The sequence below is a fragment of the Salmo salar genome, chromosome 05, assembly GCF_965601325.2.
Source record: "Salmo salar chromosome 05, fSalSal1, whole genome shotgun sequence".
NCBI lineage: Eukaryota > Metazoa > Chordata > Actinopteri > Salmoniformes > Salmonidae > Salmo > Salmo salar.
The window spans coordinates 8704852-8726903 of NC_138295.1; the positions used below are offsets into that span (position 1 = coordinate 8704852).

The following is a 22052-nucleotide window of genomic DNA, read 5'->3' on the forward strand; positions in this document are numbered from 1 at the left end:
CCCGAAGCCACTCCTGCATTGACTTGGCCACTTTGTTTAGGGTCGTTGTCCCATTGGAACATGAACCTTCGCCCCAGTCTGAGGTCCTGAGCACTCTGGAACAGGTTTTCATCAAGGATCTCTCTGTACTTTGCTCCATTCATCTATCCCTCGAACCTGACAAGTCTCCCAGTCCCTTTCGCTGAAAAACATCCCCACAGCATTATGCTGCCACCACTATGCTTCACCGTAGGGATGTTGCCAGGTTTCCTCCAGACATGACGCTTGGCATTCAGGCCAAAGAGTTCAATCTTGGTTTTATCAGACCAAAGAATCTTATTTCTCATCGTCTGAGAGTCTTTAGGTGCCCTTTGACAAACTCCAAGCAGGGTGTCATGTGGCTTTTACTGAGGAGTGGCTTCTGTCTGGCCACTCTACCATAAAGAACTGATTGGTGGAATGCTGCAGAGATGGTTGTCTTTCTAGAAGGTTCTCCCATCTCCACAGTGAAACTCTAGACCTCTGTCAGAGTGACCATCGGGTTCTTGATCATCTCCCTGACCAAGGTCCTTCTCCCCAGATTTCTCAGTTTGGCCAGGCGGCCAGCTCTAGGAAGAGTCTTGGTTGTTCCAAACTTCTACCATTTAAGAATGATGGAGACCACTGTGTTCTTGGAGACCTTCAACGCTGCAGAAATGTTTTGGTACCCTTCCCCAGATCTGTGCCTCGACACAATCCTGTCTCTGGGCTCTATGGACAATTCCTTTGACCTCATGGCTTGGTTTTTGCTCTGACATACACTGCCAACTGTGGGACCTTATATAGACAGGTGTGTGCCTTTCCAAATCATGTCCAATCAATTGAATTGACCACAGGTGGACTCCAATCAAGTTGTAGAAACATCTCAAGGATGATCAATGGAAACAGGATACACCTGAACCAAATTTCGAGTCTCATAGCAAAGGGTCTGAATAATTTTGTAAACAAACTATTTCTGTTTTTTAATTTTAATAAATGTGCAAAAATCTCTAAAAACCTGTTTTTGCTTTGTCATTATGGGATATTGTGTTTAGATTGTTGAGGGGGAAAAAAAGATTCAATCCATTTTAGAATAAGGCTGTAACGTAACAAAATGTGAAAAAAGTCAAGGGGTCTGAATACTTTCCCAATGCACTGTGTATACAGTATATTATATTCTCAGTCATGTTGAAACACCATAAACCTTGATTGTTCATGTTTTACCAGCCTTTCTGCTCTGTTTGAAATGTTTTTGTAGGCTGAGAAGGAGCAGGCTGAAATGAAGGAGCTTCACAAAACCATTGAGCAGCAAAGCAAGACCATCAAGAGGTTCAATAGAGGTGAGTGACATGATACGCCCATCTCACCATCCTTAATCAACTGTCAAGGCTACTGCTACACAATCTTCCTATTCCCTTCAGAGACATCATTATGGTAGAGAGACATCATTATGATAGAGAGACATCATCGTGGTAGAGAGACATCATCGTGGTAGAGAGACATCATCGTGGTAGAGAGACATCATCATGGTAGAGACATCATCGTGGTAGAGAGACATCATCGTGGTAGAGAGACATCATCATGGTAGAGACATCATCGTGGTAGAGAGACATCATCGTGGTAGAGACATCATCATGGTAGAGAGACATCATCGTGGTAGAGAGACATCATCGTGGTAGAGAGACATCATCATGGTAGAGACATCATCGTGGTAGAGAGACATCATCGTGGTAGTGAGACATCATCGTGGTAGAGACATCATCGTGGTAGAGAGACATCATCGTGGTAGAGAGACATCATCGTGGTAGAGAGACATCATCGTGGTAGAGAGACATCATCGTGGTAGAGACATCATCATGGTAGAGAGACATCATCGTGGTAGAGAGACATCATCGTGGTAGAGAGACATCATCGTGGTAGAGAGACATCATCGTGGTAGAGAGACATCATCGTGGTAGAGAGACATCATCGTGGTAGAGACATCATCATGGTAGAGAGACATCATCGTGGTAGAGAGACATCATCGTGGTAGAGAGACATCATCGTGGTAGAGAGACATCATCGTGGTAGAGAGACATCATCGTGGTATAGAGACATCATCATGGTAGAGACATCATCGTGGTACAGTGGTCTGTAAACAGGTTGAGGCTTTATGCGCTAGATAATTCAATTAGACCCATCCTTCTCAAGTGTCTGTGTTTTACTGTTTTACTGTTACTGTTATGCCTCATTTCCCCCTCTCTCACCTCTCTCTCTCTCTCTCTCTCTCTCTCTCCCCCTGTCTGACTGTCTGTCTGTCTCTCTCTCTCTCTGTCTCTCTATCTCTCTTTCTCTCTCTCCCTTCAGTGTCTGTGATGGCTACTACAGAGTATGAGGAGATGAAGGAGCAGCTGGATTTGGAGCAGAGCCTGAGGGTGAAGGCTGAGACCTACGCCCATGAGGTAGACCGGCAGGCAGGCAGGCAGGCAGGCAGGCAGGCAGGCAGGCAGGCAGGCAGGCAGGCAGGCAGGCAGGCAGGCAGGCAGGCAGGCAGGCAGACAGACAGACAGACAGACAGACAGACAGGCAGGCAGGCAGGCAGGCAGGCAGGCAGGCAGGCAGGCAGGCAGACAGACAGACAGACAGACAGACAGACAGACAGACAGACAGACAGACAGACAGACAGACAGGCAGGCAGGCAGGCAGGCAGGCAGGCAGGCAGGCAGGCAGTCAGGCAGAGGAAGACTCATATCAGACATGATGACTGGGATAATGGCACTATACTGTATGAAAACTTAAAGCACCATGTTAATTAATCACTTGTACAAATGTTTGTTGTCTCTTAGTGTGACATCTCCACATGTCTGTTGTCGTTCTCTAAGTGTGATAACTAACATCTCCACATGTTTGTTGTCGTTCTCTAAGTGTGATAACTAACATCTCCACATGTCTGTTGTCGTTCTCTAAGTGTGATAACTAACATCTCCACATGTTTGTTGTCGTTCTCTAAGTGTGATAACTAACATCTCCACATGTCTGTTGTCGTTCTCTAAGTGTGATAACTAACATCTCCACATGTCTGTTGTCGTTCTCTAAGTGTGATAACTAACATCTCCACATGTTTGTTGTCGTTCTCTAAGTGTGATAACTAACATCTCCACATGTCTGTTGTCGTTCTCTAAGTGTGATAACTAACATCTCCACATGTTTGTTGTCGTTCTCTAAGTGTGATAACTAACATCTCCACATGTCTGTTGTCGTTCTCTAAGTGTGATAACTAACATCTCCACATGTCTGTTGTCGTTCTCTAAGTGTGATAACTAACATCTCCACATGTTTGTTGTCGTTCTCTAAGTGTGATAACTAACATCTCCACATGTCTGTTGTCGTTCTCTAAGTGTGATAACTAACATCTCCACATGTTTGTTGTCGTTCTGTTAGTGTGATAGCTGACATCTTCAAATGTTTTCTGAGAATATGGTTATTTTATTACCTTACAATTGTTGTATTACTAATGTTTAAATTAGTGTTAGATAAACAGTTAGTTATAGTCTCACTGCTAATTCATTTGAGTATTCATTATTTTGTGTTGAGGAATTGATATTAGATTTGTCTGAATGCATGTTTACTGACATCCAATAGCAGAAACCCTCCAGATCTAGTCTGGGGACTGAGCAGCAGTACTAGTCCTAGTCTGGGGACTGAGCAGCAGTACTAGTCCTATTCTGGGGACTGAGCAGCAGTACTAGTCCTAGTCTGGGGACTGAGCAGCAGTACTAGTCCTAATCTGGAGACTGAGCAGCAGTACTAGTCCTAATCTGGAGACTGAGCAGCAGTACTAGTCCTAATCTGGAGACTGAGCAGCAGTACTAGTCCTAATCTGGAGACTGAGCAGCAGTACTAGTCCTAGTCTGGGGACTGAGCAGCAGTACTTGTCCTAGTCTGGGGACTGAGCAGCAGCAGCAGTACTAGTCCTAGTCTGGGGACTGAGCAGCAGCAGCAGTACTAGTCCTCGTCTGGGGACTGAGCAGCAGTACTAGGCCTAGTCTGGAGACTGAGCAGCAGTACTGGTCCTAATCTGGAGACTGAGCAGCAGTACTAGTCCTAATCTGGAGACTGAGCAGCAGTACTAGTCCTAGTCTGGGGACTGAGCAGCAGTACTAGTCCTCGTCTGGGGACTGAGCAGCAGTACTAGTCCTAATCTGGAGACTGAGCAGCAGTACTAGTCCTAATCTGGAGACTGAGCAGCAGTACTAGTCCTATTCTGGGGACTGAGCAGCAGTACTAGTTCTATTCTGGGGACTGAGCAGCAGTACTAGTCCTAATCTGGGGACTGAGCAACAGTACTAGTTCTATTCTGGGGACTGAGCAGCAGTACTAGTCCTAGTCTGGGGACTGTGCAGCATCAGTACTAGTCCTAATCTGGGGACTGAGCAGCAGTACTAGTCCTAATCTGGGGGCTGAGCAGAAGTACTAGTCCTAATCTGGAGACTGAGCAGCAGTACTAGTCCTAATCTGGAGACTGAGCAGCAGTACTAGTCCTAATCTGGAGACTGAGCAGCAGTACTAGTCCTAATCTGGAGACTGAGCAGCAGTACTAGTCCTAATCTGGAGACTGAGCAGCAGCAGCAGCAGTACTAGTTCTATTCTGGGGACTGAGCAGCAGTACTAGTCCTAGTCTGGGGACTGAGGAGCAGCAGCAGCAGTACTAATTCTATTCTGGGGACTGAGCAGCAGTACTAGTCCTAGTCTGGGGCTGAGCAGCAGTACTAGTCCTAGTCTGGGGGACTAAGCAGCAGTACTAGTCCTATTCTGGGGACTGAGCAGCAGTACTAGTCCTAGTCTGGGGACTGAGCAGCAGTACTAGTCCTATTCTGGGGACTGAGCAGCAGTACTAGTCCTAGTCTGGGGACTGAGGAGCAGCAGCAGTACTAGTTCTATTCTGGGGACTGAGCAGCAGTACTAGTCCTAGTCTGGAGACTGAGCAGCAGTACTAGTCCTAGTCTGGGGACTGAGGAGCAGCAGCACAGACTCAGCACTGCTTTGAAGGGCACACATATGCTTGGGGGAACCACAGCTACAGTAGTGTGGTGTACTATTATCTGTATCGCTGCTTGGCAAGAGGCTGGAGAGGGAGAGGGGGTTCTCTGGAGAATGCTGGCTGTGGTTGTTGTAGACCATTTAGATAAAAACAACACCTGCTTACTTCCTGCTTCATGCTACAGCCTAATGCTTCTATATCCTGCTTCATGCTAGTCTAATGCTTCCATATACTGCTTCATGCTACAGCCTAATGCTTCCATATCCTGCTTCATGCTACAGCCTAATGCTTCCATATCCTGCTTCATGCTTCCATATACTGCTTCATGCTATAGTCTAATGCTTCCATATCCTGCTTCATGCTACAGTCTAATGCTTCCACATCCTGCTTCATGCTACAGCCTAATGCTTCTATATCCTGCTTCATGCTACAGTCTAATGCTTCCATATACTGCTTCATGCTACAGTCTAATGCTTCCATATCCTGCTTCATGCTACAGTCTAATGCTTCCATATACTGCTTCATGCTACAGTCTAATGCTTCCATATCCTGCTTCATGCTACAGCCTAATGCTTCCATATCCTGCTTCATGCTACAGCCTAATGCTTCCACATACTGCTTCATGCTACAGTCTAATGCTTCCATATCCTGCTTCATGCTACAGTCTAATGCTTCCATATCCTGCTTCATGCTACAGTCTAATGCTTCCATATACTGCTTCATGCTACAGTCTAATGCTTCCATATCTGGAAAACCTGTCTCTTTTCTTTGAAAAAAACCCGCTCATTCTCTCACTCCCTCCTCTACTTCTCTCCTGTTCTCTTTCCCTCCTTCCCTCCCCTCCCTCCCTCCCTCCCTCCTTCCTTCCCTCCTTCCTTCTCTCTCCTCCTACAGATGTTGGTGAAGCAGAAAGAGGCTAACAGACAGAGTATGATCCTGCTGCAGAACGCAGACCCCAGCCTGCAGCTGATCAAGGCTCTGGAGGACGTGGCTAATGTTACCAAGACTCTGGAGCAGGAGAGACTGCAGCATCACCAGAAGGTAGGTATGTCTGAGACTGTCTGTTTAGTGTGCTGCAGAGCTCTGTTCTAAAATGCCCATCCTTGGCAAGGGAGAGGAGAGGGTGTGTTGTCAGAAGAACAAGGAGGATACAACTGAAGGGCTTTAGTGAAATCAATACATGTTTAATCACAAGGCTCAAGTCTTCTCTTACACAGCACTTCAAAATGTTCTTGGTCAAAATGCCAGGTGTTGTAGAGTGAACATTAACACACACTCCTATATGGTCTCTCCTTGTGGTGCTTGGAATTAAAAACTCTGAAGGTCTTTAGCGACCAAAACGTAGAGTTTCAACAAGTCAAAAAGCAGAATTGCTCATCTTGATCACATAATGAGTAGTTATTTGGGGTGGAAAATGTTTTATAGATCAGTGATTATGTGCAGTCCAACTAAAATATAGTCAATCTGGATCTCAAACACACTGGTTGTCTCCATTCATCTCCATGTAGGTGAAGGCTCTGGAGGTTGAGCTACAGGAGTACTCTCTGAAACAGCAGATAGCAGAGCTGCAGAGCCAGCTGGAACTGATGGAGGAGGAGAAGAGAGAGACAGAGGGACGTCTGCAGGAGGTGGAGAAGAAGAACCGTGACCTAGAGAAAAGAGGTGAGGAGGACACCTACTGGCTGTCAATCACATCACACTGTGGGTAACAGCTTTTATTCCTGGAGCTTTGTGAAAGAATACATCTCCAGCAGTACCAGTAGAATAGATAGTTGTCCATCTTCTCGTGTTAAAAGACTGGTGGCCCAGGCTTCATCTAACACATCTGTCTTTTATATCTTTAGTGCAAGAGCTGCTGCAGGTCCAGAAGAGCACTGAGCCCTCACCAGGCCCTGAACCAGGGATCGCCCCACCCCCCGCCCCTGTTCCCCAGCCCCCTCCACCCCCACCACCACCCCCTCCCCCTCCTCCACCCCCTCCCCCATCGCGATGCAACCCCCTCAGGTAAGACAATAGTCTGTTATTTTGTTGTGTACAGGCTTGCATGGAGAAATTAATGCTCTAACCACCGATCTGTCTAAACATACTTTAATTTACACTCTTCATTCAATAGCTCACTGATTGCAATCATGAGGAAATCATCCAAGGGTTCAAAGGGGAGATCCCCGAAGTTGGAGCAAGCTCCTGGTACGTTTGAAATCACTTAGAATCAAATTTGCACCTGTCAGAATAATATACAATTTCAAGAATATGATTGAAATAATCCTTCATAATTGAGGAATTGTATTTTTATTTTAAAATCACACATCTTTACAATATTGTCCATGTAACCCTCTGTCTCTCTCCTTGTCCTGTAGAGGGAGGTGCAGAAGGAGGTACAGATGACGTCAAAGTGAAGGCAGTAAATGAGATGATGGAGAGGATTAAACATGGAGTGGTTCTGAGGCCTGTCAAGGGAGGAGACACTAAGGTGAAGAGGTCAACAGTTCATGTTTTGTTTAAATAATTGTCTTGGAAAATTGTGGAAATATAGACTCTACTTAATGTTCTCAAACTGTGGAAATATAGACTCAAACTGATTACTCCCTTATTTTTCCAACCATGCCATGTTTTCTAATCAACTGACTGTCTCCCCAAAGAGAGTTGTCGTAAAAGTGAGTATATTGACTTTTACATCAATTTTGTGATAGTGAAGTCTCTCTGGATCCTAAAATCACCAACAAAAAACCCGACATGCTAAACCCCATATCACAGGGATAATCCACATCATATGGTACTAGAGTGAAATGGATTATAGCAGTTCTGTTATTAATCTCTTACTAAAACCGGTCTTCAGTTTGTCTTTTGGAATGGGCTCTTTCTCCTTGTGTAACATTGCCCATGGATTACCTCACAGTGTAGACTGACAGACACCACATGGCTGTTGCTTTCATTTCATTTATTTTATATTGATTGACACCATCACCATGACAATTTACAGGCTCCGAGGAGAAAAATCTATAAAATGGCCTCCAGCTTTACCTTTATTCTCTCTAATATAGACCAGCTATGTGATAAAAGCTAACACTAGCTGCCAGGCCCGATGTGTGCGTAAGCACATAAGTAAAATATGTGTTATGTCCTGTTTATTAACTTAGTTGATGTATTAATACCATTCTCTCAACCCCTAGAAACCTCCAGTAATGGAAGAAAAGCTGCCACAGGAGAGTGCCATGGAAGAACTGAAAGGCATTCTGGTATGAAGTGTTTTATTTTATTAGTCTTATTATAAAAGCTCATATATGCTTTTAAGAAATGATGAAACATATATGTTATATAATTATATCTGTTACCAACTGTAAAGCATGTTGTCTGTATTTTTGGACCCCCCCCTCCCCCCAGGAGACGGTGAAGAAGAGTCCCAGTCGGGGGTCTCAGGAGTCGGCCCCGTCCCCCCCAGGGAAGAGCCCTGTCAGCAGTGAGCTGGAGGTCATCCTTAGGAGGAGACGTAAACAGGCCTGCGACTCTGGAGGAGGTAGCAAAACCATTTGTTTGTTTGGCTTTCTTCATTCTCCTAAAATGGGTATCAGTAGAGTCTCCTCAGAGGAGGACCATCCTCCTCAGTGAATTTCATAAAAATATAAATAGTGAAACAAAGATGAAACTATACTAAATATATTTACATCACCAATGAATTGATTAAAACACACTGTTTTGCAGTGAAGGTCTACAGTAGGTCAACAGCACTCTGCAGGGTAGCACCAGGGTGTAGCCGGAGGACAGCTAGCTTCCATCCTCCTCTGGGTACATTGACTTCAATAAAAAACCTAGGAGGCTCGTGGTTCTCACCCCCTTCCATAGACTTACACAGTAATTAGGACAACTTCCGGAGGACGTCCTCCAACCTATAGGAGCTCTTGCAGCATGAACTGACATATTTTCCACCCAATCAAAGGATCAGAGAATTAATTTAGTAATGAAAGCGTAAGCTACAGCTAGCTAGCACAGCAGTGCATAAAATGCGGTGATCTGTTTGAGATGGGTGTTTGAGTAGGCTAAACTAGCTAGCTGCATTCGATGCTAGCTAAGTAAGTGAAAGTGAAATATATATACTACGAAATATAGCTAGCTCTCTCTCTTGCTTCTCCTTAATTTTTGGAAGAAATGAATTTGTTCAAAACTATTGTCTTTCTCTGTCTGAGTCAACTAGTCACCACATTTTATGCACTGCTGTGCTAGCTAGCTGTATCTTATGCTTTCAGTACTAAATTCATTCTCTGATCCTTTGATTGGGTGGACAACATGTTAGCTAGCTGGCTATCTAACACTGGAATTCTTCCAAGTCAATGTAAGCTTTTGATTTCACTAATTTATTGCCCTCCGGTGTATCTGCTAAACTGCTTGCTGCTGACTGTACTGCATGATTATAGCAGGTTTACTAACGCGTTAGTTCTAGTAGCTATGGTGATTGTCTATGACGTGACAACAATGTAGGCTGTGTGTAGCGTTTAGCGGTCATGATATGAAGGTTTGGCTTGGAATTTCTTTTTGCCCGGTCACAGACAGCTGATGTGTTGTGCACTGAAGTCCACAAGTGAAGGGAATAGGTGAGAGGAGGCGAGCTCGTAGATAGTTGCGAGAAGGAATTATATATACAATGAGCAAAGTGATCATGCTGTTTGTATGTGGGTTGCTATGAAAGTGAACTGTGTTTGATCAGGGGTGTATTCATTCCGCCGAGTCTGTTGAAAAAACATTTCTTAAACGGAAGCAAACGTAACAAAACGGGGATAAACATACCTGAATTTGTCCAATAGAAACTCTCATTTGCAACTGTTGGACTAATGAATACACCCTGGATAACTTAGATGCAGGCAAGAATGTGCAAGGCGTTATTGAACGTGTCACTGTCTGTCACCTTGAAAACTCAAAAATGATCTCGACCTGTGCACCTACGTTGTAAACTTTCATTCATAGGCTAGGTTGGAGCTACCTCATGACGGGTTTAGGGGACATTCTAGTATCATGCAGTAGCCTGAACCTATTGATGTGAATATGATTGACAGAAATAGTCAAATAAGGCCATGCTCATAAAACATTTAAAAGACATCAACCATCACTGATGGGTATATACAGACTATTTGAGTGTCCTGCTGAAAAAGAGATGCACATTCTAGCCTTGACTATTCTACATTTCCCACCAGAGGGCTCAATAGACCCTGTCATGATCATTTGCATACAGTACTCTAATCATTAAACTATAGACCAGGGCATGCAGGATGTCACTATTCATTAGTGGTGAGCCACATTCACAGTGTTGTGAATTCAATAAGAATGATGCAGTGCAGTCTTTGTATCCAGTTCCTAAAATATCTTTGCCTTTGAATATGTCCTGGGACAACCGAGTGTACTGGATGGTTAGATGTTAGGCCTACAGTGTACTGGATGGTTAGATGTTAGGCCTACAGTGTACTGGATGGTTAGATGTTAGGCCTACAGTGTACTGGATGGTTAGATGTTAGGCCTACAGTGTACTGAACCTATGGTTAGATGTTAGGCCTACAGTGTACTGGATGGTTAGATGTTAGGCCTACAGTGTACTGAACCTATGGTTAGATGTTAGGCCTACAGTGTACTGAACCTATGGTTAGATGTTAGGCCTACTGTGTACTGAACCTATGGTTAGATGTTAGGCCTACAGTGTACTGGATGTTTAGATGTTAGGCCTACAGTGTACTGAACCTATGGTTAGATGTTAGGCCTACAGTGTACTGAACCTATGGTTAGATGTTAGGCCTACTCTGTACTGAACCTATGGTTAGATGTTAGGCCTACAGTGTACTGAACCTATGGTTAGATGTTAGGTCTACAGTGTACTGGATGGTTAGATGTTAGGCCTACAGTGTACTGGACCTATGGTTAGATGTTAGGCCTACAGTGTACTGAACCTATGGTTAGATGTTAGGCCTACAGTGTACTGAACCTATGGTTAGATGTTGGGTCTACAGTGTACTGGATGGTTAGATGTTAGGCCTACAGTGTACTGAACCTATGGTTAGATGTTAGGCCTACAGTGTGGCTAGTAAACGCTTGCATTACTGTTTACTTTGTGAAATGCCCATCAAATATGTGATTGTTTATGCTCTTAGATCATATAGTAATCTACTGGAGATAATAACCCACAGAGAGAGTGAACATGCTGTTCTCTTACATCATGTCCCTACAAACCCCTTTGTCTCGCTCCCTCAGATGAGAGCAGGGACGGACAAATAAGCAAGGTCTCGTCCTCTGACAGCCTGAATGGGAGGCACAGCCAGAGTTCCCACAGCTCCGACAGCTCTGGCAAAGAGCCAGAGGGGCCCACAGGGCCAGGGCCTGGGCAGAGCCCCAGAGAGCCAGCCTCCCCCAGCGGAAGGGGGCCCGGCCCAGCTGTAGCAGCCAGGCGCAGGTCAGACTCTTGCCAAGAGCCCCAAGCAGGGTCCTGGCAGGACAGGAGGTCCCGTACTTCTTTGTCTGAGAAAGAGGTCTACTCTGAGGCACCGGTCATCAATGGATGCATTGTCAGGTAATGTACATCTATTATGGTGACCATCCTCATGTCAATTATTTCAGCTAAATTGGCCCAGATATGATAGGCACAACTACGTTGGGTCAGTAACCGAAAGGTCGCTGGTTTGAATACCTGAGCCGACATGGTGAAAAATCGGTCAATGTGCCCTTGAGCAAGGCACTTAACCCTAATTTGCTCCAGGGGCGCCCTACTACTATGGCTGACCCTGTAAAACAAAACATTTCACTGCACCTATTCGGTGTGTGACAATAAAACATTTATTTGTGTTTTTTACCATAAGAATCAAAGTTGGCAATTTGCTTATTTTCAAACAAAAGGATTCTTTCAAAGACTTTGTTGGTGCAAAATACATGTAGGAAAATGTGAAGGACTTTTGAAGGAGAACTTGCTCACCCTTGTTGTGTGTTCCAACAGTGGGGAGGAGCCTGAGAAGCAGAAGCCTGAGAAATGGGCACCACAACCCAACGGAATCAGCCATCTTAACCCTAGCCTGAGTGTGGAGTTGGACACGCATGCCACACACTCTCCCAGCCTCTCCGCAGGGCCCAACCCACTCAACGGGAACAGGAACACGGATGCAGAGTGTTGAAGGTCGGCTCCAGAGGTCCCTGGGCAACCAGGAAGGCAGGCAGGCTGAGGAAAGCTGCACAATTTGCACAGAATCTCAGTTATCTGCAGTTAGAGACACTTAATTATAAAAGCTTTAGGTTATTTTATTTTATGCACAAACTCTCTCGATCTGATGTGGCTTTGTGTCATCATCTAATGCACTGTTTTAGAATACAACCTTTTTATTTGACCAGTCTCTCTCTTCCTCTAACAGGAGCTGAATGATACTTCTAATATATGGCACAAACGTATTTAATTCTAGTTCTGCTTCTTCCTTGCTCTTCCTGAACCTAAAGAAGACAATAACCTACCGTAAGACTTTCAGTAAAGTCACTGCTTACTTTTTGCAGCAGAAGCACCACCTAAACATCGATAAAGAACAATGTTTAAGATCTGGGTCATCATAAGCAAATAGGATACAGATATTGCACATTATTAAGGCACTTTTGCTATTTCAAAACTGGAGCTCTGTTTCGGTTTGTGAACTATCTATCTTTAATGTGTAATCAATGCAAATACAGCGTAGGGATGCAAATGAAAGCCATGCACGTGTTTCAATCAAAATAGCCTACCATCCTTGAGGATTAGGTGCTTGTGTACTCAGTCTACCTCGTATTAGACACACTTGCCTCTTGACTATCCTAAATTGTATTTAATGGGAAAAACATGATATAGTAGCATCTTCATGCAATGGGACAACATTTGTAAATGTCTTCCACCTACATTCCCAAGCTGTATAAGGTGCTTTGTTCATATTTGCTGGTATACTCCCATTGTTTCTTTACTGCTGTAACCTGATTTCATCCTATGTGTATTCCCCACCTGCATTATGTTAGTAGGTAACGCTTTCAGATATCTAGTACAACCTAAAACAACTGGATTAAACAGTATGCAAATTTAACTGATACAGCAACTAAATCTAAGAAATAAATACATTTGAAGGCTCATAGGGCATTCATTCACACACCCATCATGACATTGTAAATGTTTCTTAAAAACATAGAAACAACATTGAGAGCATTGACTCTATTGTAAGTAATTTCTATAAAGCCTTCTTTCATCAAAATGAAAGGAAATCTTGTTTTCCAGATGCAATGATTTACTAAGTCTTAAACCTATCACCATTTTCTCAATTCCATCTTTATCAGGCAAGCAGCTGATGGAAAAGGAAATAACTGGACTGAGTTTGTGTGAATCTTGATTTTGTGTGTGTTTGGGATTTTAAAAGTGTATTTTTTTTTTTTACATTTACATTGATGTTCATTCATCACTTGTCTGAAATAAAATTACTATTCAAATGACAAGACTTGTACTTGAATCTATTTCTCCATCTTTATGTCTAATATATTACTAATATTATAATATTTAAGGGCTGTGTTTCATGTAGGCTTACCCTGGCGTGACGTTTTGATAACCATGTAAATCTCTCTAGGACAAGGTGATTTATCAATATATTCACTTGTATTTACCCCCCCCCCCAAAAAAAATTTGAAATGCTAATTAGCTACTCATGTGGCTATCATAAAGAACTTCAAATGCCATAATGATCTGGACGAGACTGATGAATCGACTCAAAGGTAAAAATCTCTGGATTTACTACCTAATGTTAGCTAAATGTAGTAATGAATAAATTGGCTACATTTCTTTAAATGGTCAATTCTGTGAACTGTTTTAAATGGACACAATACCAGTTAGCAAAAGCATAATCTAGGGATCACGGGCAGGAGCTTGCAGGGATTTGTAGATTTGCAAGATGTCTACTTTGATGCTAATTAGCATTTTCAAATCTGACAGAAAATAGAGCCGAATATATTGTTAAAAGTCATCTTGTCATCGTTATCAAAACATCACACCAGGGTACGCCTACACGAAACACGGACCTTTGTTTTAAGTGTTTCTAAAATCCCCTATGGGAAAAATGTATGGCGCAAAAACGATTGGAAACATTTCCCTGATTGACCGCTAGGTGTTATGGGTATTGTGATGCCTCCTCTGTGGGGCTCTATTTCGTATTTGTTTTCACTGTTTAATCAAAACCATTTAACTTTTTAGACAATGGTGACATATTCGTTTATAATTCACGAATTAGCCACGATAATCCAAAAACATAAGAAATGACTGTATCTAGATCAAACAGCCCCTGTGGCGTCATAACGTGGTAGCTAGCGTCTTCCAAAATGGCGTCCAGATATTATCAAGAGATGCAAGAGAGTTTCAGAAATAACAACAAAAGCAGGGAATTCCCTGCGCATACCGCTAAAGTTCATTCCGTAGCATGGAGTTGCGACGGCAGGAGGTTGGCATCTGGGTCTTTTGATAAAACAGCAAGCGTATTTGTCTTGGAAAAAGACCGTTTGGTAAGTTGCTAGCTAGCTTGGTAGTAGTATGCTATCGACGCTAGTGGACATGGAATGAATGAACCACGCAAACAACACACCTCCCCAGTGGTATCTTGTAACATTCAGCCTCCCAAAATTATACACGCACTTTGTTATCTAGCAGATATCGATTCATTTGCTAACTGTATGATCAGACCGCGAATGGAAGAACATGCGAACTAGATGCTATGTTTTGGTGCTGATCCAGCGAGCCTAGTTAATTTTTAGTAGTTACAGTTACTTTAGGTGGTAGCTAGCTCCCTCGTAGCACCATCCTGTTGATTGCTAACTGTTTTTGCCTATATCAAACCCTTGCAGGTGAAAGAGAACAACTACAGAGGCCATGGAGACAGTGTTGATCAGCTGTGTTGGCATCCTACCAACCCAGACGTGTTTGTCACTGCATCAGGGGACAAGACCATACGCATCTGGGACGTCAGAACAACAAAGTGCACGGCTACTGTCAACACTAAAGGTACCCTCCAGTTTCAGTCCTTGTTTTGGACAGTGATGCAAATGATTCATCTGCTGTGTCTTCAGCCAAAAACAACCCTTCAGTCTTGTACTTTAGTTTTGACTCTACAGTAGTTTTTCATTTTTGGCCATTTGTAACATTCGGTTCTTTCTGATCTGAGCGGACAACAGTGCTTGATCTGTTTTGTTTGTTTGCAGGGGAAAACATCAATATCTGCTGGAGTCCTGACGGCCAAACGATAGCCGTTGGGAACAAGGATGATGTGGTTACCTTCATCGACGTCAAATCACACCGGTCACGGGCTGAGGAGCAGTTTAAGTTTGAAGTCAACGAGATCTCATGGAATAATGACAACGACATGTTCTTTCTCACCAATGGAAATGGGTGCATCAACATCTTGAGGTAAGACATTGGTTCCATCCAAAATGACATCCGAGGTTATTCCCTATATAGTGCACTACTTTTTGGCCAGGACTCATATGGTGCTGGTATAAACCAGTGCACTATTTAGGGAATAGGGTGCTATTTCCCCACACACCCTGTTACTCTAGTATTCACAATCCTGTCTAAACTAGAATGTGTTGCTTATGTCCTGTGATGTAACTTATGCCTATTGCTGCTGCACATGAACATGGATATGACTTAAAGTAATAGATGCATTCATAAGTTACGGGCTCCCTGACTTTGACTTGTTGTTTTCAGTTACCCTGAGCTGAAGCCCATCCAGTCGATCAACGCCCATCCCTCCAACTGCATCTGCATCAAGTTTGACCCCACGGGGAAGTACTTTGCCACAGGAAGTGCAGATGCTCTGGTCAGTCTGTGGACCGTTGAAGAACTGGTCTGTGTTCGCTGTTTTTCCAGGTGAGTGAGTCAACATTAAAACAAGTAAATATGGACTGATATCGATCTACAACAAATGGTGCAATGGCAAAACCGTCATCAACTAACCCAAGTAGCCCGTGTAAGCATCCAAAACATGATCAGTATTTGTATCACTTGACATGGATGCTTTTGCAATGCATCCATATGTTGAGTCTGATTGTCTTATGAATGTGTTTCAGGTTGGACTGGCCAGTGAGGACATTGAGTTTCAGCCATGATGGGAAGATGTTGGCTTCAGCCTCAGAGGACCACTTCATAGACATAGCAGAGGTTGAAACAGGTTAGTTGAAGAAAGTCAATACAACTTTCTGTGGATACATAAAGAAACCAAAATAGAATTGGATGTGCAAGAATAATCCCCTCGCTCCCTGTGGAATGTACGATACACACAACAAGCCCACACTATGCCACATAGTCCTTGGCAAGAATCAAGTCCTTTTTAATTTGATTTCATCCTTCCTCAGTATCCTCTTCTTTGTTTTGTGTTTATGCAGGAGAGAAGCTGTGGGAGGTCCAGTGTGAGTCTCCTACATTCACAGTAGCCTGGCATCCTAAGAGACCGCTGTTGGCCTACGCATGTGATGACAAGGAAGGGAAGTACGACAACAATAGAGAGGCAGGCACTGTCAAACTGTTTGGATTACCTAATGATTCCTGAGTGGGATAGTGAGGCAGGCGCTGTCAAACTGTTTGGATTACCTAATGATTCCTGAGTGGGATAGTGAGGCAGGCACTGTCAAACTGTTTGGATTACCTACTGATTCCTGAGTGGGATAGTGAGGCAGGCGCTGTCAAACTGTTTGGATTACCTAATGATTCCTGAGTGGGATAGTGAGGCAGGCGCAGTCAAACTGTTTGGATTACCTAATGATTCCTGAGTGGGATAGTGAGGCAGGCGCTGTCAAACTGTTTGGATTACCTAATGATTCCTGAGTGGGATAGTGAGGCAGGCACTGTCAAACTGTTTGGATTACCTAATGATTCCTGAGTGGGATAGTGAGGCAGGCGCTGTCAAACTGTTTGGATTACCTAATGATTCCTGAGTGGGATCAAACGCACACGTCTCTTGATTCACTCTTTAAACTGAGTTTATGCAGATGATTGGCCCTACTTTGTGGAGGCATGTTACCTATCCCTGTGCTGTAAGACTTATTCTTTATATGTTCAATACAACATCCTTGACTTTTGTTCCTTTTAAATACAGCCAGAAGGGATGTCTGTATAAATACCTCCGTCATGTAAACTGATATTTCTCCATAAGTCAAATCCTCAATGTTCTTCTGTTTTTTTTATTTCTAGAAAGAGTGCCATCTTAGATGTAAAATGAACAGATAATTACAGCGATTCTGCAAAGGAAAGAGGGTCTCGAGTTGCCCTTAAGGGAAGAGTTAAAACATCATTTACTCTCTGTAGTGAGGGGGAAAACACTAGTGTTCTCTTTGAAACCACCAGATGGCAGTGCATCCCAATGATGAAATAGTTGTTTGTTTGTGTAGAGTTTTCTACATGACTGTTTCTCCATACAGTTTGCAATTACACACAGTGCTGTATCACATTTTGTTGAAACAGTAAATATATATTTTTATATATTAAAACAACAGTCTTGTATACTTGTCTTTGTTGAACATATCAAGGTATAAAACTAATATGGTGCATTGTATGTCTGCTGTCTAGATTTAGTGGGTTATTTCACTAAGAGGGGACTGTATCTCAGCCAGGAAATGGTGATTCATTGCAGGCTATGGCATGAAGATGTTGTGTAACTAAATGCATTTATGTAATGTACACAGAGATGGTGGGTGTGAGGTCTTGGACTTGATATGTTAGCCTACCCTCTGTATCACAGCTCCCACACATCAACCAGCACAAGACCATATTATCTTAACTGGGTGAATATGATGCCCTGCCAACTAAGTACAGTATACAGTCCGGTCCAAAGATGTACCAAAGAGACTTTCAAATAAATCATACAAGGTCTGGGTTATATAGCATTTTCCTGTCCAATGATGCAAAAAAATATATATAATTAAAATATTTTATACTAATACAACTGCTCAGAGAAATATATTTTGTTTAACAAGTAATACTTTTTCCCCCTCAGATGTTTTCAATACCTCACCTTTTGAGTATAATGGCACTGAGCCTTTTTTTCTAAAATGTATCAGATTGGAGAACACGTTGGGAGGGATCATAGACCATTGATATCCTTCATCTGCGCTTAGGGACGGCCCTCATCAAGTTCCGGAGAATGAGATGGCTATTGCAATATGTTTGTTTTATTTTGTGGTCGATTTAACATTTCTTTGTGTATTTTGATGTGCGCTTGGGGTTATTGTCTTGCTAGAAGATCCACTATCTTTTTGAGAAAAAAATGTATTTGTTTTACAAAATGTCTTTTATTTTTCTTAATTTGTATTAGTATAAAATAATAAAATGTCCCAACTTTTTGAACAATCTATCCCAGTATTTGTGTTATTTATTTGATAGTCTTCTTTGCTGATCTTTAAATGGTGTCATTAATGTTGGACCTGACTACTTGGCTGTAAGTATTCCGTATGTAATGTGCACTTGTGTTTTCAGTCATGTCATAGTGAGTATGAGACGAGTGGTAAGCGTATAAATTCAAACTAAGCAGTTATCATGATGGGTGATTTGTTGTATGAGACAACAGTGGTAACAGGTTTGAATAAATGTGGGTTTTGATACTTATGTAGGTGTCATAACCTGCCGTGAAATAACACTGTCACAGCAGGTGTACTGTAAATAAGTAGGTCATGGGTGTTATGACCATGTTATGTCAGCTGTTATGACGCTGGATGTCAAGTAAAGTGTTACCACAACAGCTTATGTAGCTTGCCTCTGTGGCCTGCTGCCATAGTTGAGGTGGGAGAACACACCGCTTGTTTAGATGGAAGCACAGCCTGTTCTTTCATACTGTTCTAAGAACATGCTGATGCTTCCAGAATGGAGCAGTTCCTCGTGTCTGATGCTTCCAGAATGGAACAGTTCCTCGTGTCTGATGCTTCCAGAATGGAACAGTTCCTCGTGTCTGATGCTTCCAGAATGGAACAGTTCCTCGTGTCTGATGCTTCCAGAATGGAACAGTTCCTCGTGTCTGATGCTTCCAGAATGGAACAGTTCCTCGTGTCTGATGCTTCCAGAATGGAACAGTTCCTCGTGTCTGATGCTTCCAGAATGGAACAGTTCCTCGTGTCTGATGCTTCCAGAATGGAACAGTTCCTCGTGTCTGATGCTTCCAGAATGGAACAGTTCCTCGTGTCTGATGCTTCCAGAATGGAACAGTTCCTCGTGTCTGATGCTTCCAGAATGGAACAGTTCCTCGTGTCTGATGCTTCCAGAATGGAACAGTTCCTCGTGTCTGATGCTTCCAGAATGGAACAGTTCCTCGTGTCTGATGCTTCCAGAATGGAACAGTTCCTCGTGTCTGATGCTTCCAGAATGGAACAGTTTCTCGTGTCTGATGCTTCCAGAATGGAACAGTTTCTCGTGTCTGATGCTTCCAGAATGGAACAGTTCCTCGTGTCTGATGCTTCCAGAATGGAACAGTTCCTCGTGTCTGATGCTTCCAGAATGGAACAGTTTCTCGTGTCTGATGCTTCCAGAATGGAACAGTTTCTCGTATCTGATAACAAAGGAGAAGGTCATCCCTGTGGCTCAGTTGGTAGAGCATGGTGTTTGCAACGCCAGCATGGTGTGTGCAACGCCAGGGTTGTGGGTTCGATCCCCACGGGGGGCCAGTAGAAATAAAAACAAAAAATAATACATGAAATGAAATGTATGCATTCACTACTGTAAGTCGCTCTGGATAAGAGCGTCTGCTAAATGACTAAAATGTAAAAATGTAAATGTAGAAGGTGAGCGATGGAGGGTTGGAAAGAAAAAACCCCCGAATGTCTTGACATTGGGTCTGTGTGAGGCCAGTTACACTTCCTCTAGGGAATCACCATCTGTGACTAGAGATTAGACATGGTGTCAATTCCTCGTTCATCTTCCTCAGCCAAGACAGACACTGCCCAGCGAGAGCCGTCTCAGTGCCCAGATCAGGATGCTTCGGACTTGGCTGGTGACAGCTGTCCACTCCCCTCTCTGGTGCTTCTGAGCAGCGGGCTCCAGGATGTTTTCATTTTGCAGCATCCTATTCCTAGCAGGGATGGAACAGGCTCCCCCTGGCCACTCCCTAATGTCATTTAGTTTGGGGTATCCTATATGTTGCTTGCCCCGGTCTGCTAACTGCTAGCTTGCCTGCCCCGGTCTGCTAATTGCTAGTCCCGGTCTGCTAACTGCTAATTGCCAGTCCCGGTCTGCTAACTGCTAGCTTGCCAGCCCCGGTCTGCTAACTGCTAGCTTGTTAGCATCGGCCTGCTAACTGTGAATCGCCGTGTCCCCAGTCAGCCCAACCACTCACTGGACACATATGTTCACTTGGCTACGCATGCCTCTCTCTAATATCAATATGCCTCGTCCATTACTGTCCTGGTTAGTGATTACTGTCTTATTTCACTGTAGAGCCTGCTCAATATGCCTTGTTCCACCTCCTACATATGCGATGACATCACCTGGTTTAAACGTCTCTAGAGGCTATATCTCTCTCATTACTCAATGCCTAGGTTTACCTCCAATGTACTCACATCCTACCTTACCTTTGTCTGTGCACTATGCCTTGAATCTATGCTATCGTGCCCAGAAACCTGCTCCTTTTACTCTCTGTTCCGAATGTGCTAGATGGCCCGTTCGTATAGCCTTTAGCCGTACCCTTATCCTATTTCTCCTCTGTTCCTCTGGTGATGTGGAGGTTAATCCAGGTCCTGCAGTGCCTGGCTCCACTCCCACTCCCCAGGTACTCTCATTTGTTGACTTCTGTAACCGTAAAAGCCTTGGTTTCATGCATGTTAACATTAGAAGCCTACTCCCTAAATTAGTTTTACTCACTGCTTTAGCACACTCTGCCAACCCGGATGTCTTAGCCGTGTCTGATTCCTGGCTTAGGAAAACCACCAAAAACCCTGAAATCTCCATCGCTAACTATAACATTTTCCGCCAAGATAAAACTGCCAAAGGGGGCGGTGTTGCAATCTACTGCAAAGATAGTAATAAAGAACTCTGCAGGCTAAGTCTGTACCCAAACAATTTGAGATTCTACTTCTAAAAATTCACCTTTCCAGAAACAAGTCTCTCACTGTTGCCGCCTGCTATAGACCTCCCTCTGCCCCCAGCTGTGCCCTCGATACCATATGTGAATTGATTGCCCCCCATCTATCTTCTGAGCTCGTGCTACTAGGTGACCTAAACTGGGACATGCTTAACACCCTGGCCATCCTACAATCTAAGCTTGATGCCCTCAATCTCACACAAATTATCAATGAACCTACCAGGTACAACCCCAAATCCGTAAACACGGGCACTCTCATAGATCTCATCCTAACTAACTCGCCCTCCAAATACACCTCTGCTGTTTTCAATCAAGATCTCAGCGATCACTGCCTCATTGCCTGCATCCGTAATGGGACTGCGACCAAACGACCACCCCTCATCACTGTCAAACGCTCCCTAAAACACTTCTGCGAGCAGGCCTTTCTAATCGGCCTGGCCGGGGTATCCTGAAATGACATTGACCTCATCCCGTCACCAGATGATGCTTGGCTATTCTTTAAAAGTGCCTTGCTCACCATCTTAAATAAGCATGCCCCACTCCAAAAATGTAGAACTAGGAATAGATATAGTCATTGGTTCACTCCAGATCTGTCTGCCCTTGACCAGCACAAAAACATCCTGTGGCATTCTACATTAGCATCGAATAGCCCCCGTGATATGCAACATTTCAGGGAAGTTAGGAACAAATATACAGAGGCAGTTAGAAAAGCTAAGGCTAGCTTTTTCAAACAGAAATTTGCATCCTGTAATACTAACTCAAAAAAGTTCTGGGACACTGTAAAGTCCATGGAGAATAAGAGCACCTCCTCCCAGCTGCCCACTGCTCTGAGGCTAGGAAACACTGTTACCACCGATAAATCCACTATAATTGAGAATTTCAATAAGTATTTCTCTACGGCTGGCCATGCTTTCCACCTGGCTCCCCCTACCCCGGTCAACTGCCCGGCACCCTCCACAGCAACCCGC

At 43.6% G+C, this 22052-nt stretch overlaps 2 protein-coding genes and 1 long non-coding RNA gene across 3 annotated transcripts in view; 2 read left to right on the forward strand and 1 right to left on the reverse strand.

Moving 5' to 3' along the window:
* Positions 1–13477, forward strand: part of LOC106604134 (shootin-1) — a 35957-nt gene extending 22480 nt beyond the window's left edge. The window contains 12 exon segments of the mRNA XM_082975018.1: positions 1256–1337; positions 2344–2438; positions 5912–6058; positions 6526–6679; positions 6862–7021; positions 7131–7204; positions 7381–7502; positions 8088–8111; positions 8188–8253; positions 8399–8531; positions 11246–11561; positions 11982–13477. Coding sequence (XP_082831144.1) covers positions 1256–1337; positions 2344–2438; positions 5912–6058; positions 6526–6679; positions 6862–7021; positions 7131–7204; positions 7381–7502; positions 8088–8111; positions 8188–8253; positions 8399–8531; positions 11246–11561; positions 11982–12156 — 1548 coding nt within the window. The 3' untranslated portion in view covers positions 12157–13477.
* On the reverse strand, positions 7291–12097 carry LOC123743074 (uncharacterized). The gene is made up of 2 exons (XR_006769814.2): positions 11961–12097; positions 7291–7464 (listed from the first exon to the last, which is right to left on the reverse strand). It is a non-coding gene; the product is annotated as an uncharacterized LOC123743074 (long non-coding RNA).
* A 635-nt stretch (positions 13478–14112) lies between the features above and the next one.
* On the forward strand, positions 14113–18372 carry LOC106604138 (THO complex subunit 3). The gene is made up of 6 exons (XM_014198541.3): positions 14113–14533; positions 14873–15029; positions 15227–15431; positions 15732–15893; positions 16094–16194; positions 16409–18372. Exons 1-6 carry the CDS (start codon positions 14354–14356, stop codon positions 16570–16572), a joined length of 969 nt encoding a protein of 322 aa, XP_014054016.1. The 5' UTR covers positions 14113–14353; the 3' UTR covers positions 16573–18372.
* Positions 18373–22052: the final 3680 nt, after the last annotated feature.

What these genes read in the sequence shown, in the direction of transcription:
- LOC106604138 (XM_014198541.3), top strand. Translation starts at nt 14,354, where the DNA reads ATGGCGTCCAGATATTATCAAGAGATGCAAGAGAGTTTCAGAAATAAC. An exon ending in GGGTGCATCAACATCTTGAG is followed by an intron (nt 15,432 to 15,731) that starts GTAAGACATTGG and finishes TGTTGTTTTCAG; the next exon opens with TTACCCTGAGCTGAAGCCCA. An exon ending in TGTGTTCGCTGTTTTTCCAG is followed by an intron (nt 15,894 to 16,093) that starts GTGAGTGAGTCA and finishes AATGTGTTTCAG; the next exon opens with GTTGGACTGGCCAGTGAGGA.